This window comes from Pithys albifrons, chromosome 14 (genome assembly GCF_047495875.1).
Source record: "Pithys albifrons albifrons isolate INPA30051 chromosome 14, PitAlb_v1, whole genome shotgun sequence".
Lineage (NCBI taxonomy): Eukaryota > Metazoa > Chordata > Aves > Passeriformes > Thamnophilidae > Pithys > Pithys albifrons.
In genome coordinates, this window is record NC_092471.1 from 18,171,603 (window position 1) to 18,198,701 (window position 27,099).

At 48.5% G+C, this 27,099-nt stretch overlaps 1 protein-coding gene across 2 annotated transcripts in view; it reads left to right on the top strand.

Annotated features, from left to right (window-relative positions):
* The window catches only part of ARHGEF9 (Cdc42 guanine nucleotide exchange factor 9), a 207,574-nt gene that overhangs the window by 17,872 nt on the left and 162,603 nt on the right, over positions 1 to 27,099 (top strand). For both annotated transcript variants that reach the window (XM_071569486.1, XM_071569487.1), the window contains exons 2-4: positions 5,051 to 7,767; positions 15,711 to 15,858; positions 18,741 to 18,850. In XM_071569486.1, coding sequence (XP_071425587.1) covers positions 5,119 to 7,767; positions 15,711 to 15,858; positions 18,741 to 18,850 — 2,907 coding nt within the window. In that variant the 5' untranslated portion in view covers positions 5,051 to 5,118. The remainder of the gene's footprint in view (positions 1 to 5,050; positions 7,768 to 15,710; positions 15,859 to 18,740; positions 18,851 to 27,099) is intronic.

Below are 27,099 nucleotides of genomic sequence, written 5' to 3' on the forward strand. Positions count from 1 at the left end.
AAACTGCTATTACTCCCACCTGTATCATGCAGGAAGAGCCTGTTGCCAAGGAGATGTTGTGCAATCGTGAGTGAGATACAGTGTGCATAGTTCTTTCTTAAAGATTTGAATAATGCAAAAAATATGGAAAGAATTTGGAGGGGAAATCATGGCCATAGATACAGATGTTTGTGTAGCATACCTGGTGCCGCTGGCTGAGGATTTCATCGATTCCAACTTCTTTGTCCACCTCAGTTACCTGGAGAAGGAAACTGAATTTTCAGAATGAAAATTCTGTTTGTGTGATGAGAACAGGGTCTTGTGCAGAGGACAAGAAAGGGATCCACGGAGCCCCTGTATGCTGGAGCTCTTTGTGGGGTTTCATTGATAGCCGGGGTTTTAAAAACCATCTTCTTCTCCACATGAGGTTCTGTGTGTTTTGGAAACCAAATGCATGAGCCTTTGGTCTCCAAGCCTGGCTGAGCCACCCTCCAGGTAATTCTGAGGAATTCCACTAGGGAGAGGTGTAAGGTAATTGTGTTACCTCATGTTTTCTGTGGTTAAAGCCCTGTGTACCGTGATGGCAGTCCCAGCTCAGCTGCTGGGTGGTAACTTGCTATGGCTTGACATCTGCAACTGCAGCCCAAGAAGGGGGGAAAATAAACAGATTTTTGACCAAGTGGTGTAGTTTTCTGGCTAATAGGTGTTCTCAAAGCACTGTCCCAGACCTCCTTCCCCTACACCCCAGAAAGGTGGGTAATGGTTCATCAGATACTCTCACAGCTGTTCTCCACCATACTCAAGTCTTAATTTGCCCTGGTGGGCCTTAATGCCCCCAAACCTATGTGATTTGGTTGATAAGGTCACGTTTGCCCTTCCTGGCTTATTTAAAGCACAGGTTTCCCCCAAGAATGCTGCTGGGGGTGTTTGCTCAGCAGCAGACGCTCATTTTGGCGGCTGTATCGGACTTTGGCACCTGCTGGGGGAGGACTGAGGAAAGCTGGCTGGAATCTGTGCGTGTGCAGGGAATTTGCCTTGGTGGTGGGAGGCTTTGCCCTGGGTGAGGCAGTGCCAGTCCTCGGGCTGGAGCTGGTTCAGGGGCAGTGCTGGGACTGCAGGGGCTGAGGATGCCTTGGCTGCTGCCAAGGTTAGGCTGTGATCTCAGTGTGTGCAGTCCTGCAGGTGGGATTGCTGGGAATTGGGCACCTAAAAAGGGCTTTGCTCACACCCAGTATTTGCTGTTGGCCTGTCAAAAGGCCTTCTGAGCACCATCCTATCCCACTTATCCCTCAGGGAAGTCTCTATCAGAGTCTTGGTGGTGGTTTCAAAGATGAGGACAGAGGCTGTGGTGAAGGGGAGGGTGGAGAGGAGCCACCAAGCACAGATCACAGAATGGGCCCCCTCTGCTTAGAGCACTCAGCTCTGCCTTCATGGTGGCAGCTCTTAATTTACATCTGGTTTAAAATTGATTTAAAATAAATTTAAAAAACATATTTCATTTTAAAGCCACCATTGCACCCTGTTACTCTGGATTCTATTGCTTCTCTAGGGAGGGCTCTGCAGGGTCTGTCCCTTGTTGTGGGCTCTTGGCACATGAAGAACAGCCTGTCTCCTCCACGCCTCCATCCCTGCTAAGACTTCACAGACAAGCCTCTTCCCTTTGAATCTTTCCTCATGCAGGATCCACCCAGCCAAAAACAATAAAACATAAAATTGGAAAGAAAAAACAAACAAAAAGAAAAGAGGCCATTTGTGATTTCTGTCTTTTGCTGCCAGTTGGCTGCACAAACTTGCAAGGAGTCAAACACTCGCATCCCAGAGCAACAGCCTGAGGAAGGAGGAGCTGGTCTCCTCTTCGAGTTCCAGATGGAGGAACTGTCCTGCTAAAGCATTGAGTTTTTGGGAACAAAGGCTTCTGTGGGCTCTGCAGAGGCTCAGGCCAGCACAGCTCCTGGGGGAATTTGTGCCACAGAGTTTAACTGGTGGCAGGTGGTGCTGAGACCCCAAAACTGCTGGGAAAGAAGGTTCTCTGTTAAAGTCCATGGTGGCAGGTACAAGAAGTGCTGAGTAAAGAGGTGGGTAAAGTCAGTGAGGCAGCACATGTGGAGGATCAGCACTGGATTCTGTGAGGCTGTGGAACTGGGGGATGGATGTGGAAGTACCCAGTGAGTTTGTGTAACTGGGGGATGGATGTGGAGGTACCCAGTGAGTTTGTGTAACTGTGGAGTGTATTTGGTTGTATTCCATGAGGGTCTATAACTGTGGGGGGTGTGTGGAGGTACCCAGTAAGGAAGCGTAGCAGGGAGGTGTATTTGGGTGCACATTTAGGATGTGCACTGGGTGTATTTGGGTGCCCATTTGGGGTGTGCACTGGGTGTATTTGGGTGCACATTTGGGATGTGCACTGGGTGTATTTGGGTGCCCATTTGGGGTGTGCACTGGGTGTATTTGGGTGCCCATTTGGGGTGTGCACTGGGTGTATTTGGGTGCACATTTGGGATGTGCACTGGGTGTATTTGGGTGCCCATTTGGGATGTGCACTGGGTGTATTTGGGTGCCCATTTGGGATGTGCACTGGGTGTATTTGGGTGCACATTCAGGGTCTGTAACTGGGTGCATTTGGGTGCACGTGCAGGGTCTGTAACTGGGTGCATTTGGGTGGACATTTAGGGTCTGTAACTGGGTGTATTTGGGTGGACATTTAGGGTCTGTAACTGGGTGTATTTGGGTGGACATTCAGGGTCTGTAACTGGGTGTCTGTACTGGGCCCAGCCGCTTCCCCAGGCCCAGAGCAGGCCCAACAGCAGCTCTGAAAGGTGTTCACTAAAGGACAAAAATGGCTGAAAGGAGTGAGGGGAGGGAAGTAAAAAGGTGAGAAACTGCCCTGTGAGTGCCTGGGTGAGGGGAGAGGGCAGGGAGGTGGGGCTGGAGCTGTGGGATTATCCCTGGAGGGAGTGGGGCTTGTGTAGGTACCACTGGGGCAGGTTCTCCTGATGGGAGTGGGACCTGTGGAGCTGAATCCCAGCCGGAGTCACAGCCTGTGGAAGCCCCACCGGAGCAGGTTCTCCTGACGGGAACGGGACTATAGAGGCTCCAAAGATGCAGGTTCTCCTGGTGGGAACAGGACCTGTGGAGGCTTCAAAGGTGCAGGTTCTCCTGGTGGGAACAGGACCTGTGGAGGCTCCATGCAGAAGCAGGTTCTCCTGACAGCAGTCATGGCCTGTGGAGATGCCATGAAGGAACAGGGGCATATTCCTGGCAGGAGTCACAGCCTGTGGAGGCCCCATAGGAGCAGTTTATCCTGATGGGAACAGGATCTGTGGAGACTCCACAGGAGCACAAGACAGGCGTGAGGAGGAGGGAGAACAACTCTTGAGTCCTGAGTGTATCTCTTCCAGTTCTCTATCCCTGGAGGGAGGTAGATCCATCAGGAGGGAAGGTGGGAAGCTGAGCCATGGGAAGAAGGGGGTGGGTGAAGGTAAGGGGTTGTGTTAATTTTATCTTTTGTCTCGTTATCCGAATCAGTTTTAATTTGCAGTAAATCAAACCAGTTTCCTCTAAGTCAGTCTGTGTGCCTGTGACAGTGGTTGGTGAGGGATCACCATGTTTTTATATCAGCCCACCAGCTTTTCCATCCTCTTCCCTGCTGTCCTGGGTGGGCAGGGGAAGGACAGCACCATGAGTGGACATGTGGCAGCTGACCCTGCTCAGCCCAGCAGAGCAGCAAGCATTCATTGCTGCCACCCTGAGTGCTGCTGGTGCCAGAGATGCTTGGCACAGCCCCTGTGGCATGGCTCATGCAAAGCCAGAGGACTGTTGTTCATAAAAGAACTGGGATACAAGTTGTTTCTTGTTCAGGTTTTTGGCCTGCCTTGGCTGTGCTCAGGTTCTGTGGTGCCTCTGCCATCCAGGGGGGTCTCAGGGGTTATTGCCTGTGTAAGGCAGATGTGGTGGCAAGGCAGAAACAGGCACCTTTGGCTGGATCTTTCCTTGGCCATGAGGTGGCCAGGGCAACAGGTGCTGCATTAATGACCTTCTTTTTAGCAGAAATAGTAAATCTAATTTTTTTAATAGATGTGGGGACTGGTCACAGTGCTCACTGGACAAGAGGTTTGCTGTTGTCAAACTTGTGTCTCTGCGACTTTACTTCTTCTTGTTCCTACTTTTGCTTCCTTCTTCCTGCTGAGAGAAGGGTTGGAAATGCAGGGAATTTAACCCTGTTTAGTGCCTGGCATTTCATTCTGCAAAGGGAGACAGCAAACTCATACTCAGGACCTGACAGGTTTTAGCAGTGAAACAAGGCAGAGATTTGCCAGTGGAAGGGAAGCTTTAGGATCTGTATGAGCAGGAGTTTGGGTGTATTCCCACAGAGGGTTTAGAGTGGTTTCCATTGCTGTTCCGTGTGGGGTGTTTGTAGTTTGATGCTGTTCACTGAACTCAGTGGAGGGGAACATGTGTTTTGGGTAGTGTTGAGTGGTGGCCAAGCCGGTTTCATTCAGCACTCCAGTTCCAGCGAGGGATTCCCAGGCCAGTGCCATCACTGAAGCAGGAAAAACCTGGGTTGGCTATTCCATGAATTTTCTGATGTTGTAGTATTTCAGAATTGCATTGCTTCCAGGAAAAGGCTCATCCTGACTTTTCTTTGAACCCCTGCCTGAAGAGACAGAACTCATTGGGAATGAGTTGCCAATTCCTGGCAGACGGGGCTGGTGGAGATGACAGTGACATGTGCAGGGACACTTCACTGGAATTTCCTCTTTCCCTCTCCACCATGTACTCTGATGTATTTGGAATCCCAGAGACTTGCAAAATGAAGATGTGATTCGTGGTATTCTGCACATGCTTTGTGGTAACTTTATTAATGCAGGAACTTTATTTGTGGTCACTAAATCTTCAGTCATTTAGATTAGATTTAATCATGGTTTGGGAGCAAAATTTCAGCCTCCCTGCCATCAGTGGCAAAACCACCATGGCCACTGGGATAAGATTTGGATTGTGGTGCTTTAACTAATGTGTCTCCTAAAAAGGCTTTCTGCTCCTAATTGCATTCCTTTGTTCTTTTTTCCCTCAGTCTTGTGAAGAAAACAATCTGAAGACAATGCATCCGTGACCCCTGACAGCAGTGTGCGAGCCAGGGCGATGGAAGTTACAGAGCCTGCTGCTCCCCTGACAGTTCCCAATGGATATGCAAACAGGATTTTCCAGGCAAACGTGGAGGACGGGAGCGCTGATGCGATGGAGGGCTGTGGTGCTGAGCACTGCACCTCCAGCGACGCGATCCCGAGCGAGCATGAGGAAGCACCCAGGTATAAGAAGACAACCAAGGGCAGCCGGATCTGGAATTTTGTTAGGAGAAAGAAAGGACTCTCCACGAATAAAGACAGACCCCAGTCCATGATCCTGCTGGGAGTGACCTCCGAGGTCTCGGAATTAAAGAAGCCATCCTTCATGGACAGGGTACGGTCGTCAAAAAAGGGAAGATCCTCCAGGGTGCCCAAGAACGTGGATTTGAGAGCATCCAGAGTGCAGGTTGCGTGTGAGCCTGAGGAGGAGCCTCATGGCAGTGGGCAGAGGGCTGTGTACAGGGTGAGGAAGCTGGGGGATGGCCGGAGGCCCTCCCGCCACTCGTACGCAGGGTACATCGAGGAGTTGGATTCTTCTTTTGAAGACATAGAGCTGAATATCAGCATTCCTGAACTTGATGCCACTGAAAACAAATGTCTCAGGGATATCAGTGGCAGATTACACAGTGAAGATAATGATAGTAACTGCCACAGAATACCAGCCAGAAAGAGTGAGTCTTTGAATTTTGAAAATGTTAGGAGCCCTGTGGTTGCAGAAGGGGACAATCAAAAGAGGTGTGCTGTGCACCCGCAGGAGAGCAGGAGAGGAAGGAGCTCTGATGTCTGGAGCTATCTGAAAGGAATTTCATTAACTAGCAAAGATAATTCAAAGCCTCCAGATCCAAGGGCTGAAACCAGTTTCCAGAACTTAGAAAATACAACTGATCATTCTGCTCCTTATTTTGACTTTGATACGAGATGTGAGGAGAATCCCTGCCAGCGGAAGAAATCCAGTGGTGCCAGCAAAGCCACTCACTTTGGGGGCGTTGTGAGGTTCCTGACCAGCATGGCTGAGGCAGCTCGGAGGCTGCGAGGCTCCTCCAGGGCATTTTCCCCCGATGAGAAAAGGCCCCAGCGGAGTTTCCGAGGCTGGAGGCAGGACGTGGCCCCCCACAGAGAGGGCTTGGTCATAGAGAACGAGAGCGCCAAGGCCTTCTGCACGGTGGGAGCGTGTCTGCAGTCCCCGGATTCTGGCACGTGGGAGAACCTGAGCTTTGAGAGTTTGGTGGGGAAGGAGCCCATGCAGCATTGCAGAACCACGGAAGGGTGGAAGGACGTTGGTTCCTGTGTGCCGGGCAGTGGGAATGACAGGTTTAATGAAACATCACTTTCTCCATTTGGGCCACAACCATCCATCTCTCACCTGCCAGAGCTTGCAGATGGCTCTTTTGTGGAGCTAAACAGCAAGGACCCCTCTGAGGAGCTCATTGAGCTTCCCCAGATGACTGTGGCTGAACCGAGTCAGAACTCTGACAGTACTTCAGAGAAGACTCAGTTCATGGCCAGGGACCTGCCACCTTCTCATGATCTCTCTATGAATAGTCTGGGTACTGTGGACCTGTGCCATTCTCCAGCTGCCAGTGGTGACTTGCCTGCAGAAAGTGAGGCTCAGATGCACCTTCCTCAGGCACTGCTAACAAAACTTGATTCTGAGGATGTGGCTTATGCCCCAGTGTTTGCTAAAAGCATGGGTCCACCTCCAGCACTGGCTCAGAAGCTTTCAGAGTCAGAACTGGATAATCAGGACTTGAGAAATCCTGAGCTGCCTTTGCTGAACTTGTCTGAAGGAGAGCTGGGGGCTCAAGACACTGGCAGTACATTGGAGAGGTTCATGGGCCAGGACCTGTCACCTGCTCAAGATCTTCCTGTCGATAGTCTGGATGCTGCAGACCTGGGCTGTTCTTCAGCTGTTGATGGTGACTTCTCTGCAGTGACTGAGGCTCAGATCCACCTTCTACAGACATCACTGACTAAACTTGATACTGAGGATGTGGCTTGTGCCCCAGTGATTGCTAAAGGCATGGGTCCATCTCCAGCAGTGGCTCAGGAGCTTTCAGAGACAGAACTGGATAATCAGGACTTGAGAAATCCAGAGATGCCTTTGCAAGACTTCTCTGGAGGTGAGCTGGGGATTCAGGACTCAGGCAGCCCTCCAGAGGAGACACAGGTTATGGGCAGGGAGGTGCCACCTTCTCAAGATCTTCCTGTGGGTAAGCTGGATATTGTGGACTTGGGCCATTCTCCAGTTGTCAATGGTGACTTTTCTGCAGTGACTGAGAGTCTGGTCCACCTTCCACAGACAACCCCAGCTAAAGAGATTCAAGATACTGTCAGTACTGTGGAGAATAGTCAGGTCATGGACAGGGACCTTCCACCTTCTCAAGATCTTCCTGTGAATATTCTGGATGCTGCAGGCCTGGGCTGTTCTGCAGTTGCTGACATTGACTTCTCTGGGGTGACTTTTTTAAAGTGTTCAACAGTGAGAAGACAGGCTGTGGAGCAGAGTGGTGGCCGCCTTAAGAAGCGCGAAACCACTTCATTTGTAGAGCAGAACTCCGTGGAGGTCACGGACAGGGTGGAAGGGTTTGACTGCCGCTCGGAGTGCCGGCCCTTCCAGGTGCACGTCTCCAGGATTGTCTCCTCGGGGCGGCTCAAAAACGGGAAGGTAGGAGTCATTTTGAGTAATATGAGTAATTTACTGTAATATTTGCAATGAGACCTTGCTGATGTACATCTTAGAAACCTGGTTTGTACTTTAAAGTGTTTTTACACATCCCTCATGGGGCTTTTCAGTGAAGTAGATTGTTCTGTGAATGGTGGCACTAGACAAAGATTGTAGATCAATCACTTACCCAGGTCTTGGTTACACCTCCAGAGCTGCTTCTCCTATGACCCTTTGGCTGTTTGTGTGCATCAGTGCTTCTAGAAGAGGGTGGAGCAGAAGTTATTTCTAGGCACTACCTTTAGTTTTTTTCCTCTGCATTTAGTTCATTTGAAGTAGAAGCACCTGAGAAGAGGGGTTTTGTCAGAGTCCTGGCACAGAGTGTAAGAACAGAAAAATAAAAACACGTCTTGAAGAGCTCACTGGATTACTGCTCTGGCAGATCTGCTCAGCTCTGTCTCTGCTCCAGACATGTCAGAATCTGTGTGACATCAGTAGTTTGTGCTGAGCCCGCAGCCTTGCTAAGGATCTGGGTGCATAATATGAGCAAAATATCTTCTTAATGTGACTGTACACCACATGGGATCTGGTCAAGGCTGCCCTGCATGTGTCTGCACACGTAACGATGTTCGTTTTGGGATGTTAAATACCCAACCCTGAGTGAGGGTTGGGCAGTGGTGGTGGCTCTAATCATGGCAGGACATTCCTGTTTGGTACAAGCAAGTCTTTCAAAACCCTTAAAATTGTCAACACTGAAATGGACAAACTTAAGTGTCAAAATTGAAGTGGACATTGTATTTTGGAGTGGGTTCTGGGTATTACAAATCTGTCTTGTCCAGACTAATGCTAGGAAACCTCAGAAGTCCTGTATGTAAGGGAGAGATATGTATGGGATGAGAAAAGGCCTCTTGAAGCCAGTAGACTCTCCCATAGCTCTCAGCCCATTGCTGTAGCACCTGTACAGGTGTATCTGTGAGCACAGAGTGAGTCACTCTGTGCAAGTTGTGGAATCGTATGGAGAAGCCATGGCAGGTCCCAATGTGAAACATGGCTGGTTTCTTTTGGGTCTCTGGTGATTAGCGGAGGCTGGAATGATGATTTATTTATTTATTTTTATTTTAAGGTGCCAGATAGGGAAACTGGGTCAATTTGTGAAGAAATTTCCCCCTTTTCTTTCAGGCCTGGAGAGACCAGAGATATTGCAGAGGTGATGACACTGTTCCCTGTTGGAAAAGGGATCACTGTAGCTTCTGAGCCAGCAGGGGAAGTGTTTGAAAATTGGCAGCAGATTAGAAATAATGAGGGAAAAAAAATCTGAACTTCTGACTCCCAGCTAAAATGGGCAGTAGCATTGTTAGTTATTCCTGGATTTGTTTTTCTGCTCTGTTTCGTGTAATACAAAAAAATTACAGACAGCTCACTGTGTAATTCCAGGCACTCCGAGGTGGGGTGAGCAGTGGTTGGTCACTTCTTGTGGCCTCTGAAAGAGATGCTTTTAGAAGGAGCTTGAGAGGGCTGTGGTTTGATTTACCTTCAAAGGGGCTAAGTATTCTGGGCAGGAGCAAGATAACAGAGGCACGAAAGGAAGTTCAGGAAAGATATTGAGGGGCTGGAGCAGGTCCAGAGAAGAGCAACAAGGCTGGAGAAGGGACTGGAGCACAAGTGCTGTGGGGAGAGACTGAGGGAGCTGAGGGTGTTCAGCCTGGAGAAGAGGAGGCTCAGAGGGGACCTCAGCACTGTCTGGAACTCCCTGAAGGGAAGTTCTGGCCAGGTGGGAGTTGGTCTCTTCTTCCAGGCACTCAGCAATAGGACAAGGGGGCACGGGCTCAAGCTCTGCCAGGGGAAATTGAAGTTGGATATCAGAAAAAACTTCTTTGCAGAGAGAGTGCTCAGGCATTGGAATGGGTTGCCCAGAGATGTGGTGGATTCCCCATCCCTGGAGGTTTTTCAGCTGAGATTGGACATGGCACTGAGTGCCATGATCTGGTAAAGGGACTGGAGCTGGACCAAGGGTTGGATCTTGATGATCTCGGAGGTCTTTTCTAGCCCAATTCATTCTATGATTCTGTGAGTGGAGCAGAGGAAAACAGTGTCCCCTTTTTCCCAGGGTAGCCACATCTCCACTGGCTGGGGGCAGTGGCTGCATCTCTCATCCCAGGGCAGAATCCCAGTGATTCCCCAGCTGAGCTGTGTGAACAGGACATGCCACAAGTCCCAGCTCAGCTGTTGCAGCTTACAAACAGGAGCATTAATTGCAGCTAAACATTAAGTACAGCTAAACAGATTTACTTACTGCCAGAACATACCAAGAAGCTTGAACATGGTGCTTGAGATAGCTGGACAGGAAACCTCCTGTGAGTTCCTGTGGAGCGGGGCGATAGCAGCACGACCTCTGGGCTGCTGCAGCTTCCGCTGGGCAGGAGCAACAGCCAGTTGGAAGGGACAGCCCTCCTGGGCTGTAAGCACCTCCTGCATCCCAGAAAGTCCTGCTGCAGATTTGGAGGTGCAGCAGCAAACCCAGAGCAGGCAAAGTGAGACCAAAGGAGAGATGCTCCCAGACAGGAGAGTCCCCCAGCAGCTCCAGTAACAAGTGACCTGAGATACCCCAGGGATTTGCTCGCCTATCGCTCATCAGGGAGCGGCACTCGGAAATGTTTCACCAAAATAAACATGGAAGAAGAGTAACTTCAGCCTGAGTGTGACAGCAGCAGCAAACTGCTGCTCCTATTGTTTTAGAGCTAAATCCAGCTCTTTGTTGGCACCTGTTCCCCAGGACAGTTGTTGGCCCTGCTGCCTCCCCTCCAGGCTGCTCTGATTAACTAACAGGTTTGTATTTCAAGGGAAATGCTCGACCACAAGCAGGGAGAAGGTGCTGCCAGGATGGGGTGGCTTGGCCTGGCCAGCTGCTGGAGGCAAGTTCCCCAGCAGATTCACCATGTGCCAGCAGCATGGGGCAGAAAGTATTTTCCAAACAACTTCCTCATTGTCCCACAAAAAGCACAAAAGCACTCGTTCCCACTGAGGCTCCTGCCCAAGCCTGTGAGGAGCTGGTGTGGGAGGCTGAGGCTGGTGTAGTAGCAGGGATGCTGGAGTGGGATTTAGGGAACCTGCATGTTGATTCTGGCAGTAAATCTGTTTAGCTCTACTGTCCTGCAATTAATGCTCCTGTTTCTTGCTTTCCTGGTCTTGCCTTTTAAAGTTGTAATGTCTTTGGGCAGGAGCTGAGTGATTTTATGGGCAGGTAACAGCTCAGCAGGATTTGATCTTAGTGCCCTAAAGGAAACAGCATTGCAACAGCATTTAATAAGAGCAGATATAGAAAGGTAGAAACCCACCCACTTACTTTTCACACTGTCCCCCTGGTAGTTGCTTTCAGACCCTATCCCAAATTTGATGTTCTGGGAACTTGTGAAACAGTGGAGATAAAATGTTTTGAAGAATTAAAAGAACGGTGAAGGTCAAAATAGATTGTCTCTGGGAAATTAATTACTCCATTCACACTGCTGCATCTCTGGATGAAAGGGCCTTCCTTATTTTGAGAGAAATAAGAAATGGAATAAAAGATCATTTGGAGGCTTTACTAAGTTTTGGGTGTTTGCAAACTATGGAAGTTTCTATTTGCCATATCTGTGCTCAGGTAAATTGTCCTCATCCTGCCTCTAAAGCATCCCAACAGGAAGACTGCTGCCACAGGGAGTCAGGCATAGCCTTAGGAGTTGTCTTTGACCACTTGCAGTAGCTTGGAATGATGTTTAGGTGCAAGGAAGCTTTGACACCAAGCATTTCCAGCTTTCCATCAGGGTTTCCAACTACACGTTGTGTCCTTGGACAGGGTTAGTGCAGGATTTGATACCTCCTTTGGAGTGACATGAGGAAAGGTTGCAAAAATCTGCAATGTGAATTCATATTTTAGGTATCAGTTTAGGGTTTTTAGGACCCAGAAACAAGTGTCAGATTTATTACTGGCAGAGAGATTGTCCTGGCTCGTCCCAGGGATGCCCACTGGGACTGAGCTCTGGATCCTTTGGTCCTGTGTCAGCCTCGCAGTGACAGAGCAGAGGGGTTTCACCGCAGTCTTTCTGTGCCCTCTGCTGGCTTATTTGTGAAATAAGAGGATGCTTTTGTGGAACAGAAAACCTTATCTTTCTCCTTGGGATTTTGGATTTTATGTCCTAAGAGTTTGCAGGCTGCCTCTTGCTTCTCGCTGTTGTGACTGCACAGACCCCAGCTGTGTTTGGGGCTGTTCTCTGGGGGAACCAGGACTGCCAGAAATGTACCAATGAGATTTTTACAGGCTTGTCAACCTTGGCAAACAGTGTGCCCCCACATGATGAAGTGCCAGGCTGGTGGGATGCCCTGGGTTTCTCAGCTGGTGTGGCTTCAGGGCTCTGTAAGGGGCTGTGGGATCACACTCCTCAGCATCACCTTCCTGTGAGCAGCTATTGGGCTTGTCCCTCTCAGGAGCCAGCCTATGCCAGTGCTCCCTGTTGTGGAGTGTGATGCTGCTCTGAGTGGCCCACAGGGATGGGGCAGGGTCTGTGCTCTCAGGGCCATAACAAGTTGTGATTCCTGTGCAAGAGCTGCCCTGTGTTCCCTGTGTGGGAAAGTGGGAGCCTCTCCCTGCGCGGTGGGTGCGACTGGAAGCGCAGGATTACGGATTTGCCTGAGTGTGCACATGCCAGAGGTTGGGTTGGCAGATTTGCTGTCTGATAGCTGGGGCACATCTCAGATCCTCCCAGGGGCTGGGGGTTTGCTTTAGTGCAGCTGCACTAAATGAAAGTACAGCAACTTGCCTCTTCTATGAGAAATTGCAGGTGATGCCCAGCAAGTTTGCAGTGACCTTTAGCTTGGGATTGTTTTCTTGTCTCTCTGCTGCAGAGGATGTTGGGAGCAGCTGCAGATGGGATTTCTGAGGCGATTTATCCCTTCCCTCGCACTCCTGAGTGGCACTGACCAGGAAATGGTGTCTCAGAGTTGATCTTCAGAGCTCTCTTCATCTCCTGGTTATTCAATTCCTCAGTCTGCTGCTTACAAAAGACTTTATAGTCCTTCCAAATTAAGGAACAGCACTTTACTTTCCAAATCCTGCTGTTGCCAAAGGAGCACTGTATTCCTGTCTGCAGCGAGGTGCAATTTACTTGCAGAATGAAGATTCTGGGTATTTATGGCTTTTAATATGGTTATGTCTGACAATCATCTGAGTTTTAGACAAAACCTCTAAAGCCTGTCTCCAAGCTGTTCAGATTTTTGTGTTCGTAATAACCATGAGGTGCTAGGAAAATCTTGAATTAAAGCCTATATTTAGAGCTATGTGTAGTGGGGTAGGGATTTTTTTTGGGAAACATATTTTTAGCATCGTCAGGGAAAGGTAGGTTGAGTTTGCAAAGCTTGAATGTGTATATAACCAACCATGGAACATATGGATAATTGAGATTACCACATGTTTTCCTAAAATACTTGCTGTATCTTGCTTTTATCTCATTCCCAGGCTCTAAAGTTACAACAGGCCATCCTTGGTGCCATCAGAGTAGTGATAGGAAAGGGGACCTGTGGGCATTCTGGTCTGTGTGCTAAAGGGGCTGTGTGTCCAAAAGTTCCCTAATGAAAGGTTTTCTTTGGGTTTTACCTCCTCCCAGCTGTTTCCCAGCCAAGAGAAGTGTAATGGATCAGTGGGCACAGTGCTGGTGCTCGGAGCAGGCAATGGGAGATGGAGCCTTAATTCATCCACAGCTTCCCACTGTGCCTTTGGGGTAATTACAGCCTGTCTGCTTTGTTCTTCATCTGTAAATGAAAATAACAGCCCATCAGTGAAGACAGGCTGCTGGAGTCCTGAGACAGATACACCAAACCATCCCAGGCACCCAGTTATTAGCAGGGCCCTGGAAGTGTGACAGATGTGTCTCTGATTGAGGGCAGAAGCCTCCTAGAAGGAAATACCTCCTGACCTTTGTCAAATTATTTTTCTTCTGATTTCTTCACTCTAAGATTATACACAAGACTTCCACGGTGTCACATGTCACAGAGAATGAAACGAAAATAGAATTTTGAATTGTGATGTTTTTAAAAAGAACATTGCATTCTGCAGAATATTGTGGTACAGTTGTCATTTTCAGGAACTTTTCCTCCTGGAATAGAACAATAAAAGTTGGAATGAGAGGACCTCCTGTGTTTTAATGCAGTTAGGTATAAATGTGAATTCTTTGGATTAATGTTACCACCTGTTAGGTGTAACTGGGGTGTGTGACCACTTTGTGAGTGCTTCTATCAATTTCAGCTATCTTGTTCAAGTAATATTTTGTAGACCAATAACATAGAGGACATGTATTGTTAACTGATGTCATCAGTCAGCTCCAGAGAAACTACTGTGATAATTTCTGCTTTCCTCTGTGAATCTTTCAGGAAAATAATTATCCTGGTTTTGCTCAAAACATACCTGGGTGTTTCCGGAGAATGAGGTCCTGGTTTAAGTGCTGTGGTTTGCCCCATCCTCACTTTTGGGCCATCTGAAAGGTGGCAAGAGCTGTCATGTGTGTTCTCCCAGGAGATGAGGCACACTGTAATAACTGAAACAAGACAGAACCTATTGCTGTGGTGAATGCTACAAACGTTAGAGAGAAGATGGTGTTAGTGTCAGTGGCCCCTGTAGAGGATGGTCAGGGGAAGCTGCAGATTCCCCTCATGGGCCTGGCCCTGACCTGTCACTGACTTGTTAGAATTGTGTTGTTAGAAACACGATGGGGGTCTTGCTAAAGATAAAGGAACTATTTTGATGAAAAAAGAATAGGGGGAGGGAGGTAGCTACATTTTTTTGACAGTTAAGTGTTTGAAAGGCAGTTTCAGCTTCTTTTTCACCCTTTGGAGAGGGTGGGGGTCTTGGGCATGTAGGCAGAGCAGGGCCAGGTTATGGGTCTCCCAGTACAAGCCAATAGGAACGGGAGCAGGGACCTCTCCAGCCAGGTTAGGGTATAAAAGAGTTCTGTTCCTTTTTGTTCTGGGTCTGTCTCTGGGGCCAGAGAGAGACACACCCAGTTCAGCCGAATCTGTTAAATAAAAGTTTAGTTTTGCTTCAAAGACTTTATCCCCTCTAAATTTTACTGATAACTGTGAGTGCTTCTCACAATTTGAGGGCTCGTCTGGGATATCTTGGCCTCTGGCCCTGGAAGGTGGGGCATCAAGGATAGAGAAGGCATGTCCTGTTGAATTTTAAGCAACTCATGGCTTAGTGTCTTGCCCCGTGGGGACTGCAGGAGGGACCCAGACTGGAGGACTCTCAAAGCAAAAATGGGGAAGGAAAAGGAAAGAAAGGAACAAAGTGGTTATTCTCACACCTGCTTTACCTGGAACCAGGTCATCACTGTGGATGTGCCTGGGGATTTGAAGACTGGCTGACCTTGGCCACCATCTCCAGACCTGCTCTGGTCCTTTGCTTTGGTGGGGCTGGCAGGTGAGGCCCATCCTGCCAACCAGTGTGTCTCCTTGGCTGTTTGCTGGCCCTTAGCAAGCAGCCAGCCCTCACTGTATGTTGTGAAGCCAACCCCAGATTTATTAACTAGTCCTGGTCCCTCAGCACCAGCTAATTCCCTCATGTGTGTGCTCCTTCTGGGACTTGGTAATGTGAGAGCAGACAAAGTGCTGTGCAGGAAGGAGACATCTCCATCAGTGTCACTTGCAGAAGTGCCTTGGGTGCTCAGTGCCACTGCAAGTTGTTGGGCTCAAACCCTGAGCTGTCTTCCAGGTATGAGCCCCATGCACTGGGGGTCCTGGGGGCTCCACCACCAGAGCCAGCAGGTCCTGATCTTGCAGCCAGCCATGCAGTGGGTGCACACTGCAGTGAGACAGGTATGCTCTGTCTGGGAAACTCTATGTATTACTACGTGTTCCATGATTGCTTTGCCCAAGGTTTGACTCACATTGGTAAAATTCTTCTCTAACCCTTCTCTTGCCAGCCCATGTCTCATCCTTCTCAGCCATCTCCACAAGCACCACCCTTCAAGGTCCTGGTGGAGAGGTGCCGCTCGGAGCCGCTGTCGCAGAGCACGCCCCTGGGGCTGGACCAGCTGGGCGGGCGGATGCAGCACCTGCTGCGCAGGCGCGGTGAGTAGCTTGGGGTGTCCCCTGCCAGGCTGGTGTCTTGGTGCCACCCGGCCTGCAGAGCAAGCCAAGAACACTACAGCATAACACACACTTACACAATTTATATATATATAACAAGAAATAACCTCCCACTCCCCAGTTAATACAAAGTGTTTTACTCTAGATCTATAAGTACTCTAAAAGACACCCTGCAAGAAAGAGAAGGTATAACAACAAAATATTTCTACTTCCCTGAAGTCAAACAAAACGCAAGCAGCAGAAGCAAGGCCTATTCCAAGACAGGAGCTGCACCATGTCCAGCTTGTAGCCCGGCCATGGTGGAACTGACTAAGCCACTCCCACACACTGGATTTTACTCCTTTTGAGATGATGTAATATGGTATGGAATACAATATTATTGGCTAGAAGATGTCAGCTGTTAGCTAGCCCAGCCCAGCTCAAGTCAGCTGACAATTCCAGACCTAGTCTGAACTTTAAAACCTAAATTTAGGCCCACCTGGCTAAACCCATAACACAAGGGCAGGATGGGTGGCAAAGTCAGGAATGTGGCTTGTTACAGCCCTGGCACCAGGTGAGGGAGCTCTGATAGCCACATGCTGAGGAGTTTCTTGCTGGCTGATAAGGTCTTTTGATGTACGGTGTGGTTATGAGGTAAGGCTGTATTCTCTCTTTAATGTGTCTAAACAGAGTCCTGACAATGGGGTTGTGAGAGCATGAACAGGTAGGCATGTTCAGCAACTTCCGTGTGAGTTTATATTTAGGAGTTTTCTCTTGGCTTTCTGCCCTCTTCGAATCCTCTCTTGTGAGTACTTGTCCTTTGGAGGTGGTGAGTGGTGATGGGTACTGAGGTCACAGCTCAAGTCTGATGTTTGTTTGAAAATATAACAAGAAGTGAGGAATCTTTTTCTCTTGTGCTTGGGTACTTTTCTTCATGAAGAAAAGGGAATCTCGTGAGCCAAAGACTGTGCTGAGCTGTCCTCTGCATTTGGCCTGCACATGATGCTAGAGAGAGCACCATGGAATGTATCTGCTGGCAGGGTCTTGTATTGGCAGGTAAATTGCCTGATGGTTGAATAGATGACATCATTTTTTGAACCTCCTAATTAAAAAGATTGATAATTAGAGTAAGGAAATTATTTCCTGAAGGGATACTGCTGGCACAAAGAATCCTGTGATTTAGCAATGGGCAAGTACAGGAGTGCTGCCAGATTGTGCTGGCATTGCTCGGGAGCGCGCCAGGGAGCCGAGCAGTTGATGGATGGTGGCAGCACAGCAGGGTTAGGAATAAGGAGAAAGGACAAGGCAAACTGGCTGCCTTTTGTTAACTGATGGCTGTGCTGTCGGGGTGCACACGCTGCTGACACGTGGGGAGTCCCCCCGTCTTGGTGGGAGCACTCCCGTGTTCGGGCACTGCTGCCGGGTGCCACTCCATTGCCTGTGGGCGCTGGGGCCGGGAACAGCTGCTGCTATAACGGGCATGGTGCTGCAGCCTGGCTCTCCTGAGTCTCCAAAGTGAAGGGTGTGTTGCTAAAAATAGCAGCAGGCTGCCTGCATCAGCATCGCGTTCAGGAAATAGGTCTCAGTGCAATCTCTCTCCCAGCAACGCTGGAAGAAAATGAGGATTGCTGCCCAGCCAGCCTGCAGCAGGGTCCCAGCTCTGCTGCTCTCTGTTCTTGGCAGAGCAGAGCACCCACCTGTGTGTTTGGGGGTCTCCACTCTCCCAAAGCCTGGAACTATTTATCCTGGTTTCAAACCCCTTGAGACTGAAAGTCTGAAACCTCTGCCTGTGTTGGAGGTACATGAGAAAACAGAAGTTTAGCATTCTGCATCTTTCAGGGAAGAATTCCAGAATTTTTCTGCTTTCTTGAGATGCCTTTCTCCATGACAGGGATGAGAAGCCTCCAGGGTCTGGGAACACCCATGGGGGTGTGTGTGCATACACACAGGCACATATGTGTGCTCTGCCTGGACCACATGTACCTGTGCTGGCAGCTGCTGTAGGGCATGAGCCGTGCCCAGCTCCGTTTCATTCCTCACAGTGGCTGTGCCTCCAGGCCAGATGGAAGCCTGAAGGAAGAAGGATTAAACTCACTTGCTCATTGTGGGAGGGAAATACTCTGGTCTCACACAGAATGCCAGCTTCACCCCAAAAAGAAAGGAATAGGATGGAGAGATGCAAATTTGGGTTGATTGGAAAAGTAGAACTCATTTGCCTCTCCTTTAGAAACTGCTTTGTGCCCGGGTATGTGCCATCTGCAGAGCCAGGCTGAGGTTTGGTCTAAGTGGTATTGCTTGCTTAAAGCTAGAGCAGAACTGCATCTGTGAGAGGCTGGCTTGAAACGCTTGCGGTGAGAACTAGCCCAGTTTCCTTAAAAAAGCAGCTTTTATGGCCTGTTCCATTTTGGTTTGCTGGAAATTCGAGGAGTTGTTTCTTCTCCAAGACCTGGCATCATACAGACCACCGTGACTGGGACTCCTGCAGAGGTTCTGGTAGCAGTGGTGGCCAGGGAGCTGTTGCCCTGTGAACACTGGTGTGTGCAGGTGAGGGTCTCAACTTCTGGGGCTCCTGGGGGAGCATCCTGGCTCCACACCCAGCTGGGCTGACCCCACCTTGGGATGTGGCTCCGGGCTCTGCCGTTGTGCCTGTGTTTTTATAGTATTCAAGCTGCACTATTTCTCTTGTATCCCAAGAGCATTGAATAAAGCACCTAAATATACCCTCTGCTCTCTTTTTCTAAAGGAGAGGTTGAATGAGTCTCTTGCAAACAATTTTGTTTCTTTCATTTAAAAGAACAGCCTCCGCCCCCAGCCTGAGCTAAAGCACAGCATTTATCTTTTGTCATTCTTTTTTTCCTCCCTTCCTGTGGATTTTATCCTGGCAGCTGAGAACGAACAGGCTTCAAAGACTCTGAAGGTGCGCGGGAACTGCCGGAACGGTGGCCGCCGGTGGAACCTCTTCAAGCCTGGAGCTGAGAAGCTGCAGATCAGCAGGGTAAGGTGCAGTGTGGAACACACTTCTCTCGGGGTGGGGGTTTACCTGCTCTCTGTCCAGCCTCGCAAACTAACAATGTGCTTTGCTGACAGTTTCCTCCGTCTATGGTTCTCACAGCTACAGACAGGGGTTTTTTGTTATTAGAGTTACTTGGTAACTATAAAAGAACAGGTGGGTTATCCTTTCCCCTGGATTGGTTTCCCTTCAAGGGTGTATTGGAGGCTTTCTGGTCTGAAGAAGGCATTGGGCCTCCATTCCATGTGGCCGAGTGTCACTTGAAGGTGATGTTTCACATCACCTGTAGATCTACTCCATGGTTTTGATAGATTTATTTTTTTACCTTCCCTTTTTACCCATGTGTCTTTGGGGTTTGGTACTGCCCCCAGCACCATCTCAGTGACAAATTCACGTCACTGATTCTTTTCCAAGGTGTTTTGCAAATAGAGGCACAATCCGCTTTGTTCTTTGTTTTGTGAATGATGCTTCTCACAGGGGAAGTAAAAGCTGTTGTGGGCCTGGGGATGTTCATGTCTTTCTCTGGGAAAAGTTCAGAAAATATGGCAAAAGTTGTATAATCTGTCTGGTATGCTTCCTGCTTGGGTAGGAGATTGGGTATTTTTTTTTGCTGTGCCATGTGTGGGAAGTCTGGAGGCCTTGGCTATTCCATGGTCTTGTGTTGGATTTGCAGTATTTGTGAGTCTGGTTTCATTGGTACCCAACCCATCACGTTTGGGTTATCCAAAACCCAATAGATTCTATAGCTTGCAATGCAATGCAAGGAGAGTTTTCTAGTGAGTATGACAGAAGAATTTTAGTCCTGGTTGTTCCTCTTGGGCAGACAACAAAGGATGATCTGGGAGGCAGGAATTTACCTGCTGCGATCAAGAAGGGGAACTGACCTTCTGCAGTTACGTCACTGTGGCTCTTTCCTGCCCCGTAACTGTCCTTGCTTACCAGACCTTTATTGTAATCGTTTTCCCTTGGATATTTGCTGAACTGCCTTCCTGAAGTGTGATTTCCAGGGAGGACCTGGCCTATGTGCCTGTTTTTCCATCATACAAGCAGTAAGTTGGCAGTAAATGAGACTGACTTCTCCATCCTTGAGTTGGGTGTTTGCTTCCAGGGAATGTGCAGGGGTGGACCTCTGGTTTTTCAGTCACTTGTGGTTTTCTGGAATGCCATCTTCCATCACTGCTGTTTTCTTTCCTGATTTTTTGTGGGCTGAGATAAAAGTTGGAGGATAGATAGACAAAGGAGTTCAGCCCTTTCTCCTTCTTTCCCTTCCCTTTGTTCCTACCTTGCTTCCCAGACATGAACTGCTTCTCTCAGCTCAGGAAGTCTGTTTTGGTTTTAGACAAGCTGAGCATTCCAAGCCTGGAACATCCAAGTTCCTGGAAAATAGATTCAAATCCAATAATGCTGTTTGTCCTTGGGGCCAGGATAGAGGCAGGTGACTGCAGAGCAATACAGCAATGATGTCTCCTGTTGTACAGTGTGCAAGCCCTACCTTGGGCTATCGTCAGGGGTGTTACTCATTAACTTTTTCCATGGTCAGGATCTCTGATACTGACTAGTGCATGGATATATTTAGTCTACTTTGATCACTTTAATAATCCCTAAAGAGGAGCCTCTGCATCTTTCATAGCTGTCCTTGAGGCCTTCCTGGAAGCCAAGGTGCTGCTCTGTTTTGACACACTTTGAATGGTCTGTGTCCTAAACATCCCAGTAAAGCCAGAGCTGTTTCTGGTTGCAAACAGAGCCTGACATCAGAGACCCTTAGAGAGGCAGTGGAAAACTGAAACCTCAGCCAACCAAAAACTCTGCCCAAGTTTGGGAAGGGTTAGCTAAGAAACTGTCCTTCTCTGGTGGTGGTATCTGGGAAACGTGGAGCTGGAAAGGGAAACGAGCTTCTCATGAGCATGGAGATCTGTGGGTGGTGGTTGGCTTAGACATGGCCATGCCAAAGGCCTGTGCACCTTTTGGACAGAGAACTGGGACTGGGGAGACTTGTTCAGAGCTGAACTGTTGCTCAGCCTGAGTTACGGCAAATGGGCAGGTGTGAAACCTGTGCAGGGTTTGTAAATCAGAGGTACTGTGCAAGTGCTGCAACAGCAGGATATATAAATGTGGCTCAGAACAGCAGTGCTGGAAAACTCATCTGTCGCCTCTGTCCCAAGCTCAATGAAGATCTACAAGTCTGTAAATCATGTCTTTGCCAGAAAGAAATTTGTACTCTGCCAAGATTTATAAATTTGAGGTAAGATTTGTGGGCTTGGCTGTGTTGTGTCAGGTGCCTTCATTGACAGCTGACACCAGTCAGGTGGCAGAGCTGGTGCAGGAAGGGGTGATTTATACTTCCAAAGCAGAGGCCAGGCTTCTTCAGAAACTGTGCCTGGGAATGTGTGAGGTGCAGAGAGAGCAAGAGGATCCTGGCAAAGCATCAGACTTGTCTGGGGGCACCAGTGCCACATGGGCCCTTGGAGGGATGAGGGTGGCTGTACAGGCAGAGCCCTGGTACATTGGTATCACTGCATGTCCTTCAGAACTGTGGAGCTGCTGATGAGCAGCTGCTTTGTGAACCCTCAGAGGCTGCTTGTTCTTTTCTCTGCACACTGTGCAGATTTTGGCAAAAATATTCCACTCTTCTTTCTCTCTTTTTTCCTTTTTTATTTTTTTTCATTTTTTTTGTGGAGTTGTGTGTGTGAGTTAGAAATGGGATCTCTTAACTACGTACTAACTCAGAATTCTGGGCTGAGAGGCTGATCCTAAGCCCAAGAAGGAATCCCTGTTGTCAAGACCACCATTTATTGCTGTTGTTGGCACATCTGCTAACAGTGTCTGTCATTAATCCATCTGTCCAGAGAAGAGGGATGGCAAAGTGCAGTTGCAGAAGTAAGTGGTGATAGGAGAGAAAGGGCAAGTGTCTCCCTCTGATTTTCTTCCTGAGAGTGCCCATGTGCATGCACAAATCTGTGTTTTTCTTGTTGCTCATGGCTCTCCTCCTAACAAGAGAGCATCTGCAAGTCTGGGCACAAGCTTTAGAAGTTTTCTGTGGAGTAGGTAAAGTTTGTTGTTCCCATTTTGTAGGAGGAGTAAGAAAAATGAAGCTCTAGAGGGTGGTACATGTAAAGCCCTACAATAATTTTTTATTTCTCTCCTAATTTCAAGAAGCAGGTAAAAAGTAAATAGGGTCAAATGGATGACTTCTGAAAGCTTTCATTATTTTATTTTTTCCAGGGTACACTTTTCAGCCAGGAGAAGACTCTGTGTTGAAACATTTATGTGCAGAACATTTTGGTTTAGCAGTGAGCTCACTTAGAGCCTTTGCTTTTATGGGAGCAGTTTGGCACAATGAAGACCACCTTGCACAAGATCTCAAGGTGGCCCAAACTGCAAACATGGCTGCAGCTGACAGCTGAGAACCCAGAGTAACCTCAAAGGCTGCCCTGGCTCTGACAGGGCCCTCAGCATCTGTCATGCCTCTGATTTACCCTCAGGCAGGTCCTGCCAGCTGAACGTGGCTGATCCCTGGGACCATGGACGAGGGTAGCAATGAGTTACTTTCTCCAGCCCCAGAGCAGTGCTGGGAGATGTTCTGTAGTCTGGATGGCAGAAGCAGGGGATGACAATCCCACTCTGGACTGGCTTTATACTGACCCGAATCACTGGCCTCTGCTTCTTCTTGCCACAAAGGGATTTGTTGCTCCTGGTTAAGTGTCCAGTTGAAGTTGTCTTGGCTCTCTCCATAGACAGATGCTGTGGGGATGGTACTCCAGGAGGAGACTCAGCCCTTCCTAAAATGGAAACCATCCTCTCAGTGTGTGGAGGTGTGTGTTGGTTCTCACTCTGTGACGAGAGATTCAACTTTCAGCCTTTAAGTCACCCAAGTTGCCTGCAGCCATTCCTGTTGTCTGCTTCTTTCTCCCTTCCTGCCCTGCATACTCTTGTACAAGAGACTAAAGTCCACATTGATATGCTGGAGGAAGCCACTGTTAATTAGTCAGAATGAAAACTTTGCATGAGAGCCAACTTCTTTGACATCCCCTATACTAATAATAGGCAGGCCTGCTGTGCAGAGGTGTTGAATATTCACAAAACCCACCCCCCAGCCTGTTCTTTCTCCTCTGGAAGTCAGGAGCTGTTTCCAGAGGCTGGTGGGGGGCTGCCACTGCAATGATGGTGGATATGCGAGTTTGCAGCTCCCCAGAGCTGATTCCCCACTGGTGTGTTTATGAGGAATAGGAAATTCAGGGAACGTTCAGCTTCCAGGAGAACAGAGTGAAGGGGAACTTGATTTGGGTTCTCTCTTGCTCACATTGTGCTGCAATGAACAGGGAATGCTGCTTGATATTCAGGGCCAGCTCTCCTGCTTGCTATTTTTATCCTCTCACATAGTGCTGAGTGGGCCTTTTTGGTTGGTGGGGTGATTTTTTTTCTCTTTCAATGTGTCCTGCACCATGTTTCTCTTGCTTTGTACTTGGGGAAGAAGGGGGTGTGCTGGGGCTTGTGGACTGCAGCATCCTGCTGCGTGAGTGGGATGTAATCACAGGCATTCTGGAGTCCTCCTGCCACAGTGAATAGGCTGAGAGAAAAGCACAGTCCCATGGCTTTCGTGGTGCTAATTAGTTTAAATATCAGTGTGCTGCTACTAGAGGTTTATGTGCACGTATGGAGGGCTGCCAGGAATACACATCCTCTTTGAATCTCTTTTCCCTCATCTTAAACATTGAGTACTTCTGCTGGCAGGGTATGTCTGAGCTGTATATTTGGGGGAGGGTTGTTTTATATCTTGATAAACTTATGTTGCTCTGCTTAGAAGTGCTCTGAAATCTTTGTGTAGTTGTTTTCCTGTCGCTTTCCTTCTTGAAGCCACTCTTAGGCATTTATAAAAGCTTTTTTGCAAGCTCTGAAGAACTGTCTGTGCACTGTTGGTAAAATAATAAAAGTTGGCTTGCTCATTCAGGGAGGAAGCAGGGATTGAGCACAGGCTGACAGGTCCTGGTGGCCCTGTCTCAGAGCCTCAGAACTCCCTGTGCACTGATCCAGCCCCATCTGTCTGTGTGAGGAGAGCCCAGCGAGGGTCCTTGAACCGGAGGGGTTACAGCACTGCAGCCTTTTAAGCACCTGAGCTCTGATGTGTCTAATGTGATTTGGTTTGTGAGCTGGTCAGAGCATGAGCACTGCATGAGTGTGTGAACTCCAGGTCAGCCCTGAACCCATTTGCATCCCTTCTGCATGAACGGGCTGTGCTCTGAACTTGCTCCCCAGTGACAGGGATGACGATCAGTGCCAAGCAAGGATCCTGGAACCAGAAGTGTGTGGTGCTTCCCAGCTCAACATGCTCTGCTGTTTAGAAATAACATCTAAAAGTGCTGTGGGTTTTGTACAGAGCAGGGGTGGGGGGAGGTAAGCCTGGATTACTTGCTGGTGAACCAGCAGTGCCATAACACAGGTGTTTTCCAGCCCTCCTGGAGACATTAATTCTTCAGTGAGAATGAATCCTTACAGGAAGGAGAGCTTGGAAATGACAAAATGGTGAACTTTAGTTGAGTTTGTATGCTGGGTAGCACAAGAGAGAAATTTGAAGTTACAGACTTAGAAGAGGTTCTCAACTCTTCAGCAGTTATGTCTAATTCTATATTAAGAAGAATTTCAGCTTCCAGTTCATGATGGTTTTTATAGTGCAATTGAACCTTGGGGTGTCTCCTGTGCAACTGCAGGTGGTAGGTACTGCATCCTACATGGTATTAAATGTATGAGATGGTGACTCTACATAATCACCTCTCTATAGTTCAAATGAAGCTCTCAGCCCAACTTTAAACAGCAGTTTGGAATGGCTCCTTTTTCCTATTGCTCAGTAGTTCCACCTTGATTGCTCTGCTTCAACTCATTACTCAGCTCCATCACTGTGTTTCACTCTGGGATATGGTTTATACAAAAGAAGCTTTAATGTAAACTCAATTTGTGTTGCGTTGCTAAAACCTTAATGACATTTTGCTTGGCAGCAGCATAGACTCTGTGGTTTGCCCTTCCCCAGTGCACTATGTTCTCAATAAACTAAAGTCCGTGGTAGGTGTAGCATGAAAAATCTCTGAGTAAATATTGGAACAAATGCTTTTGTAGTGCTTCCTAAGCTCTGGCTGCGTTTGTGATTCAAGGCCACTGCAGTGTCACCAGTATTTAGCTGAAAAGGAGCTAAATTTGGGAGGGAAAGGCAAAAGCACAGGTCGTAGTTTCAGAATGTCTTCTGTAGCTGCCAAGATGTGATTCTGAGATACATCATGAAAGTGTTGCTGGAGCCACTGGGCAGTGGGTAGGTGGATACATCTAGAAATTCATCAGGGGGTGAAAGGGAAGTGTTTGCCATGTGTGTGGCTCCCTGTACTCTGAGATGAGGTCTGAGTGCCTCACTGCATTGTCAGCCTGCCATGGTCAAGGGCAATTCCCCTTGGGATCCTGTGGTGGAGAGGTGGGAGGACTGTCCTGCTCCTGTGGCATTGGAGCTGTGTGTGATACCACGCTGTGTCCAAAGCACTTGGTTTGTTTCCATTGTTCCTGGAAGGAACATCCAGGACCTTCTCCTCTGCTGCTCTCCCCAACCTGTTCTAATCTGATGATCCTGGTGCAATGTGGATGGGCTATGTTCATAAAAACTGATCACAGTGCACCTGGCCCCACTGCTGTGATGCTGCCAAATGAAATTTGGGGCTTGCAGGGAAGGTGCAGCTACTTTGGCTGGGTTTTGCTGTGTGCTTTGAAATGAAGAAGCTGAAAGAGGACTTGGTCACAAGCTGCCTCTTGTACCACAGGGAGGAATAAAGGGTATAATTTTGTCCCTGTTTTTGTCCTGCAGAATTACAGAGGTTTTCATACCTGTATTAAACTTGGGATGTTGACCCAACACTGTGCTTATACTTGGGAGAATAAATATTCAGAGAATAAAATTAAGAGGATAAGAGGCTGCAAAGGGAACTTGGGTATTACATTAGTACAGTCACATGGGCTGCAGTGAGCTCCTCGTGAATCAGGGAAAACTTCATCTCTTAATGGACTGCACAGAATATAGAGAATAATTCCCTTAATAAATCTCTTTCAGCCTCTAATATCTAGGGAAATACATTATCCTGTTGTCCAAAATCCTTGAGAGATCAGTCTTATCTGAGCAAGAATAGACATTTCATGGTGGCTCTGCTGCGATGGAGTCAGTGGTGGCACTCTGCAGCTGGAGGAGGAGGAACAATTGCTGGTTGCAGTGATGCTGTTACCACTATGAAATGCCATTTGCCACTCCAGTACCAGGACAGACTGTGCATCAGCAGGATCAGTGGGAAGGCTGCAGGGGCTCACTACTGTGACCCAGCAGCAGAGACATCACCCCCTTGTTGGGGACATGGCACGGAGCCTGTGGCCACTGGAAGGGTCTTTGGCCGTGGCCCCTGAACCACTCTTGCCCTCAGCAGTGGGCTTAGCTTATGCTGAATGTGGAGAGCTGCTTGGGCACCAGTCACTTCCTCAGTCAAACTGTATTTTCCTGCAAATCTGCAAGCTAAGTGAGAGTTGTCTGCTGTGGCTCTGTGTGCTGGTGTCCCCTGCAAGGGCTCTCCCCAGGGATGCTGGGTGTGACATGGTGAAACAAAGGAAAGCAGAACAATTGCTGCAAGCCACCAAAGGGCTGCTGTAAACTGCAGCTGGAGTGGGATGCCCAGGAAGCAGGTTCCTCCAAGAGAGATGAGTCACTGTGGAATAATTCCCCTTTACACTCCTCATACAAGGACTTGTATCTAGAAGCAGAACTAACTCCATTGCTGCCCTTTGTGTGACAGGTGCTCTTCAGCTCTGCCTCTTGACACATTTCCAAGTTTTTAGGTGAGTTTAGCTTTGCCTGGAGAAACAACTGTGTCCCACGGCAGCCAGGCAGTGATTTTTCTGTCTTCTAAAGGGAACTTGCTGTGCTGGGGGGGGCACTTGGTGTCTCTGAGATGTTCAGATGTGGAAGTGGATGTGTCAGATCAGCCTCGGTGTAGTGCTGGGGAGGAGGCTGAGCTGAATAACGAGCAGCTCACTGCCAAGCAGGGACAGGGCTGTCTTGTTGCAGTTGTCTTTGGGGCACCTGAATAGGCTGCAGTCAAGTGTCATCCTCTAGGAAGCAGGAGAACAAGGAGACACAGGTGAATTAAAGTGTTTTGAGACTTCACTGTAGCACTGATGAACTCGGGTGCCTTGGCAGTGCTGTGTGTTCCTGGAACAGC